The sequence below is a fragment of the Poecilia mexicana genome, unplaced genomic scaffold (assembly GCF_051168715.1).
Source record: "Poecilia mexicana isolate PSO_F unplaced genomic scaffold, ASM5116871v1 scaffold_7, whole genome shotgun sequence".
In the NCBI taxonomy this organism is placed as follows: Eukaryota; Metazoa; Chordata; class Actinopteri; order Cyprinodontiformes; family Poeciliidae; genus Poecilia; species Poecilia mexicana.
In genome coordinates, this window is record NW_028263376.1 from 29,459,299 (window position 1) to 29,466,499 (window position 7,201).

The window sequence follows — 7,201 nt, forward strand, 5'->3', positions numbered from 1 at the left end:
ATCTCCAGAATGTACACAGTAGAAAAAGAGCTGCAAATCACCCTGAAAGACCAAGACAAACAAGCTGTAACAATTATGTTACAGTGATATTTTTTGTCACTGTATTGCAAATAGTGATGTTAAGAGGCTATCGTGAACAGAAATCTTATGCTCATGTTTGATAGACACTATAAAACACGCAGAAAAAAAAGTATTTTTTTTTTTATCAGAACACAAAAAAACTGCATTTACTTCAGTAGATTTCAGAATTGTTATGGTGTAGAGATCATTAGAGGAAGGTCTCTGCTGACTAGCTAATGCTAAATGTTGCACCCGGAATCCTAATCAACACCACAGAAGTCCTTAAATGTCTCTAATTGTCTCCCTGTTTGTGCAAATGATAGACTTTAAAATCTTATCTTTGGTCTATGAAGCACTAAAACGTCATGGTTTAAATGTGCTGTTGCTCAGAGCTGCATGTCGGCTAGATTCTTCACTCAGCATTCCTGCCATGAAAAAAAATGGGACGCAGTAGTTCAGGGTCCTGTAACTTTAGATGTGTCCCTTGTCCCACACACAAACTGCGGACATCAAGTCCGGTTTTGCTATGAGCAATAAAATCAGCATGACACAACACATGCAGTATGTAAAAAGGTTTTATTGTTTTTAGAGAGACTGGAGTGATAGCCTTGGTCCCAGAATGGTGCTCCATCAGTTGGCCACTATTTTCTGTGAAAGAAATCATGAGGATATGTCAGGTTTTCTATGGCATCAATAATTTGAACTTCACATCCAGCCATTTAGTAGCAGTTTCAGAAGCTTACAGCGTTGATCCAGTCCAGGAAGGAGCTGACTTGAGTAAAGACGGTGGGCTTCTTGTGGTAGTTGCAGCTGATCCCAGAGCCAAAGCTGACAATACCGTGAACCTCCCAGGATCCGTCAGAGCCCTGACAGTTCAGAGGACCGCCAGAGTCTCCCTAACAGTGCCACACAAACAAACAAACAAACAAACAAACAAAAAAAATCAGCTATCAAAATCCTACAGAATAAAATGTAATATGTAGCGTACAGATCTGCAAGATGTGTTTAAATTTTTTGACAGGAAGGGATAAATCACTTTTGAGGAGATCTCTCCATGCCTTGAAAGTAAACATCCCCGTTTACATTCAAGATAAACAAAAGATGGTACATTTTGATAATGATAATGATCATTTATTTCAGACAGACATTTCACCAACAAAACATAATAATAAAGACTTTCATATTTCCACATATGCACAGAGCCATCCATTGATACACAAAGGAAGACTCGATCCTGACAGACGGAGGAAAAAAAAACCAACCGAAAGTTGTTGTGCTTAGGACTCACATTGCATCCAGAAACGACTCCGTCGCCACCAGCGCAGACCATGGTCTGTGTCACCTGAGAGCCCCACCAGTCGGACTGACTGCAGGTGGCGTAGTCCACAACGGGCAGCAGAGCCTGCTGCAGGATGTCAGCGATGGGACCACCAGCTGTGCACGTGAGAGACACATGTCTGCGTCAGCCAAAGTCTTTTGGAAAACCACCTTATTACCATAGCCACTGATGTGTTATATTTTAAGTTTCTAAATAACACATACATGTTAATCCAATCAAAATGACAAATTTTCCAATCAGCCAGCAAAGCTTCATTAGCAGATTCCAGTCAATAAGCACCAACGTAAGATACAAAATGTATTAAAATGGAGACCGAATATTTAGTTTTGAAAATGTATGTTTTTACAAAACATCTAAAAACACTAAAAGTGCAAAATAAAGAAATCAATTTATAAATTTATAAATCACAACATGCATCTCCTGCATGGTAGAGTTTACATAGAATGACCACAGGTGGGCAGTATAGGCACGTCACATACAGATGGATATAACTTCATATTTCGTCGGTGTTTCCGCCTGACCCATAACAGACAACTCACTGTATAGACGGCCCCACCCGGTCACAAAGCAGGGTGCATTATGGGGGAGGATGAAGCCGTCAGCGGGAAGACAAGCAGGATGGACGGTGTCAGAGAATTCAAGGGGGGCCTCCAGCTTGATCAGGGCGATGTCATTACTGTGGAAGACAGAGGGACATCAAACTTTATCAGCGCTCGAACTGCTGCATTCTTCACAAATATGGTTTAGACCGGGATAGCTACCGGATGAAGAAAGAGTTCCAGTTCTCATGCACAATGATGGTGGCAGTGCCCAGGAACAGAGAGCCGTTCTCATTCTCCAGCAGGTTGTGCTTTCCCAAACCCACTCTGTACTCCCGGCCTGAGCTAAGAAAAGGGAAAAATCAGAAGCAGTTGACATATGAAGCTCACACATTAAGCATTTTTGGAAGCAAGATGCTAAAACAAATGTTGTTATATGGAACTCTTGGGTCTTTGTGATACTGTTTGGCGACGGTCTCCTACCTGATGCAGTGAGCAGCAGTCAGGACCCACTGGTTAGAGATCAGAGTGCCGCCGCAAGTGTGTCTCCACTCACCGTTACTGTTGTACTGCAGGGAAATCTGGAAGAATATGTGAGAATACCAAGGCTTATTTTTAAGATTAATTATCACGGTTGGTATCATTGTTTCAATTTCATTTACTGAACAAACTCTAATTCCTACTTTACTGGTTGTAAAGTAGTAAATGCAAAGTTATTTTAAAAGTTGCTTTGTAGATTTCAAACACTTTGTATTCTTCCTACCTGCCATGGCCAGCTGTGAGGCCTGACATCCTCTCCGTTAACCACTCTGCTCACCACGGGCTGGAAGGTGGGATTACCGCACCCGTAGGCTGAAATAAAGGAACCATGTTAAAAGCTCGTAATTTAATCAGCTAGGTTTAAACTTACACATTTTAGGTAAACATGGTTCATCAAATGAACAGAGGGGAATAGAAACATGATTTTTGTCCGTTGTTCTTGGCGGCAAAATGCGACTTACCGCCGGCAACGAGCAAAGCAAGCACCACAAACTTCATCGTGTCAGTGTCTTCACAGTTCAAAGCTAGCTTCCGACATATTTATAACTCTCACCACCTTTCTTATGCAATCTGCTAAGTCTGGTTCTAATTCCTGGAAAATTACCCCATGAGAAATTTTAACAGAGAGGGCAGAGCCGCAGGTGGACAAGCCGACTACAGGTGATCATGTGGACTAGCAGATGTGAAACACGACTGGAAGGTCAAAGTGTTCTGTAGCTGAAGTTTCTTTTTTTTTTTTTTTTTTTGTTTGTTGAACATGTCACACACACACACACACACACACACACACACACACACACACACACACACACACACACACACACACACACACACACACCTATTTCTATTAGGAGATGCCAGAAAAACTGGATTGACATAAACCAGTAACCATTTTTTGAATTTCGCTGATTACCGACTTACCTTACATAAACCTCAAAATGTGTCGGGTATAATTTCTGTTATACGTTTTCAACTACAGAGGTTGTATTGATTTTATTTTTATAACTAAACATCTGTATTCAGATAGTTTTAGTAGAACTCCTCCTTCATCTGTTAAATAAAGCCACTTGATGATCTGTGACAATACTTCAATATTGAGGTTCAGTGTTCTTGCAGAGACAAAAATAACAAATTTCACTATAAATGTTCAGGACTTGTAGAGTCATAAACCAGCCAACAAGCTGATATAATTGCAGTAATTGGAGCGGATTCTCCTGAGCAGTAGCATTGACATAAGGAGGGTGTACACAAATGCGTGCTCAAAATTTTCAGATGTTTACTTGTAAAAATATTGAAATCCATTTATTTGTTTTCCATTTCGTAATTTTATACAATTTTGTATTAGGCAACAACATAAAATTCAAATAAAATATGTTAGTGATTGTAATATGTACATTTAAAATGATGAGTAAAACTCTCTAAATTTTAACAGATATTTTCAGGTAAAAAATATTTTCTCAGCCGCTAAAAAGAAGCGGACAACATCAGGAGGCATCTGTATTTTTCTCACACGACAGATACGGCCCATTTATCTCCCACTCTTATCTCCAAGGCTAAATTTGTTTTTCCATCCCACCTTTCCTGGCCGGGGCCAGGAAAATTATTCACAATTTGTCTGATATGGCCACAGTGATATCGTATATAAAGAGCTGCGAGTCGTCATAAAACTCACAGACAGTTAAAATGAAGTTTGTGATCTTGGCTTTGTTCGTTGCCGGCGGTAAGCTACAGGTTCTTCACTGACTTTAAAAAAGAAAAAAAAAAAAATGTCATCCTTGTGTTTCATCCTAAGCACAAGGCTGAAATAGTAACTTTGTATTGATTAACATTTGATTAACATAGGAAATTGTAGGAATAACAATGTTTTGTACTGCTTTCTTTTAGCCTACGGCTGTGGCCTGCCCACCTACCCCCCCATCCTTACAAGGGTGGTCGGCGGAGTCGACGTCCGTCAGAACAGCTGGCCCTGGCAGGTATGTTCCCCTCTTACTGGATTCCAAATTCGAGTGTTTTCATCAAATCATGACGCGTGTGTGTCTGTGCTTGTTCTTATGCTCTCCTCAGGCGTCTCTGCAGTACCTGAGTGGTAGCTCTTACTACCACACTTGTGGTGGCACTCTGATCTCCAGCCAGTGGGTCCTCACTGCTGCTCACTGCATCGGGTAAAAAAAAAAAAAAAAAAAAAAAAGAAATAATTACAATTATGAGTTTTGAATTTACAATTAATTGAATTAGAATAAAAAAATTATATTTCAATGAAATTCAGTCTGATGACAACAGAAATAGTAATAAGTTGGATTACAAATGTAACAGAATAGAAAAAAAAATCCACTTTGTATTACTGTGTTAATTTGTGAACACTCAATAGGCTTCTTTAAAATCCTTAAACATAGAAGCGTGCCAGTTTTACTCAAAAAAAAAACCCTGTAAATATATATTTTTTAAAATAATAATACCAAATTTTAATTATATTTTTGTGGTTAGTAAGCTTTGGAATCCCAGTAACCAAACCATGACACACATGAGCAGGGGTTCATACCAGAAACCCACCAGTTACAGGACAAACTCCTAACTCCGCATCCCACTCCTGCCCCCGAAAAAACCATCAGCTTTCTCTCCAAAAAAGAAAAATAAATTGTGATATTTTTGCACTTCATGCCAGTCTTCAATTCAGGTTATTTAAATGCCCTAGTTTCTTTCTAACATAACGGTTTTCTATTATTGGTAACTTTAGTGATGTTGTACATTTATTTGTATTTCATTGGATTTTTTTCTGTTTTTTTTTTTTTTTCTTTCTTCGATTAAACAGAAGCCGCACCTACAGAGTTTACCTGGGAAAACATGACCTGACCGCCGCCAACGAGGGTAGTTCCATTGCCATCAGCCCTCAGAAGATCATCGTCCACCCCAACTGGGACTCTTACAATATCCGGTGGGGAACAGATTTCTCGGAGAGAACCCGCGGCATGCTGGGTGTTATGATGATGTACCCACATTGGGTCATTTTTCCCACGCTGCTCTGTTTCTGATTTTTTTTTTATATCTTTATCTACTTCTCACGGTCCAGTAACGACATTGCCCTGATCAAGCTGGCATCTCCTGTCCAAATCTCAGCTTCCATCACCCCTGCCTGTCTCCCCAACGCTGGTGATATTCTGCCCCACCAGGCTCCCTGCTACGTCACTGGCTGGGGACGTCTCTGGAGTAAGTCCTGCAGCCACAAGAGAAAGACAAACAGTCCGCCTCAGCCTTGTGCTAAGGTGGATTGACGTTATATTTAAGAAGAAACCCATAATTCATGTCTTTTTTGCATTTCTTTTTTATTTTTTGAAGACTGGTTTTACAGACCATAATCACGGCTTGAGTGAATAAAACTTTTCAGTCAATTAGTCATTTCAGCTAATCTGTAAAATGCACAGCTAAAACACTTCTCTTGAAATGATGATACATGATCACAACTCAAAAAAATAAGCTAAGACATTATTCATGAAGATGTTCTTCTGAACTCCAGTTGTTAATTTAGGTGTCTTATTTGTTTTGAATAAAGCTGGAGGCCCCATCGCTGACATCCTGCAGCAGGCCCTCCTCCCCGTGGTCGATTACGCCACCTGCAGCAGAAGCGACTGGTGGGGCTCCCTGGTCACCACTAGCATGATTTGTGCTGGAGGCGATGGTGAGGTGGCTAGCTGCAACGTAAGTCAGACTACCTATATTTGATAAACTTTCATTTGACTAATAAACTACCCTTGGGGGCAGAGCAAAACAACAATCCTTACACTTACGTCTGTCTATGCCGTACTGTCCAGAGTTACATTGTCCCTTCTGTCCTCCAGGGAGACTCCGGCGGTCCCCTGAACTGCAGGAACCCTGATGGCTCTTGGGATGTCCATGGAGTGGTGAGCTTCGGCTCAAGTGCGGGCTGCAACTACCCCAAGAAGCCATCTGTCTTCACCAGAGTCAGCGACTACATCAGCTGGATCAACAATGTAAGTAGAAACATTTATATAGTAGAAACATTTGGTAAGAATAGGGGATTTATTTATTTTTTTATTTTTTGCTTTTCAAATTTAACCAGCTAACTGTGTGTCTCTAGTTAGAATGTTTGAAATTGTTACAAAATAATAAAAGGTTGAAAAAAAAAACACTGTAATTTAACTATATTAAAAGATCTTATGGAAGGACAGACATCTGACACAATGTTATGTTATTGCACAGAATAAAATAATATTTTCCTTTTGTTTTTTCAGGTCATGACCTCCAACTAAAGTGACTGGTTCCGTGTTGCACATGGTCGATTTTGTTGCTTTCCAAATAAATAAAGACTGAAAGAACACTTTATCTCTGTCTTTCATTCCGACATCAGACACATTGATTCAGTAAACTCTGCTATATTGCAAATGTGTATTTACTTTGTATTTTCTGCAGAGACAGAAAATTTGGGCTGCTGTTTCCCAGTTGTGTTAAATAGTCCCTCTGTGAAAGCCTTTAGAAATAGATATCTGAAATCAATTTTAACAGCACTGAAAAGTTCAAGGAATGTAAATGAATAACAAACAAAAAAAAAACTGAAGAAAAATATTTTTTACGTTTTGTAAAGTGGAATTTTAATCTGACCAATCTCAGTGACAGAACTGATGATACACTTCATTTAAATTTGTCTTGTTCTTAGCACGGACGCAAACAAAGTCTTCAAAATTTCAAATCGGATTAAAGTCGAGAACCA

General features: G+C 39.7%; 2 protein-coding genes across 3 annotated transcripts; one reads left to right on the forward strand and one right to left on the reverse strand.

Annotated features, from left to right (window-relative positions):
* Positions 1–617: 617 nt before the first annotated feature.
* LOC106932463 (chymotrypsin-like elastase family member 2A) lies at positions 618–3,047 on the reverse strand. 2 transcript variants are annotated; one of them, XM_015011186.2, is made up of 8 exons: positions 2,940–3,046; positions 2,702–2,790; positions 2,422–2,519; positions 2,161–2,283; positions 1,939–2,075; positions 1,349–1,494; positions 804–956; positions 618–708 (listed from the first exon to the last, which is right to left on the reverse strand). In XM_015011186.2, the coding sequence occupies exons 1-8, from the start codon at positions 2,974–2,976 to the stop codon at positions 691–693; spliced, it is 801 nt and encodes a 266-aa protein (XP_014866672.1). In that variant the 5' UTR covers positions 2,977–3,046; the 3' UTR covers positions 618–690. The 2 variants fall into 2 exon arrangements, with proteins under 2 accessions (XP_014866672.1, XP_087863539.1); XM_088007413.1 differs by lacking the exon at positions 618–708 and having other exon boundaries at positions 792–956; positions 2,940–3,047.
* Positions 3,048–4,113: 1,066 nt separating this feature from the next.
* Positions 4,114–6,811, forward strand: LOC106932462 (chymotrypsin-like elastase family member 2A). Its single transcript, XM_015011185.2, has 8 exons — positions 4,114–4,198; positions 4,363–4,451; positions 4,543–4,640; positions 5,288–5,410; positions 5,546–5,682; positions 6,026–6,171; positions 6,312–6,464; positions 6,726–6,811. The coding sequence occupies exons 1-8, from the start codon at positions 4,162–4,164 to the stop codon at positions 6,741–6,743; spliced, it is 801 nt and encodes a 266-aa protein (XP_014866671.1). The 5' UTR covers positions 4,114–4,161; the 3' UTR covers positions 6,744–6,811.
* The last annotated feature ends 390 nt before the right edge of the window (positions 6,812–7,201 follow it).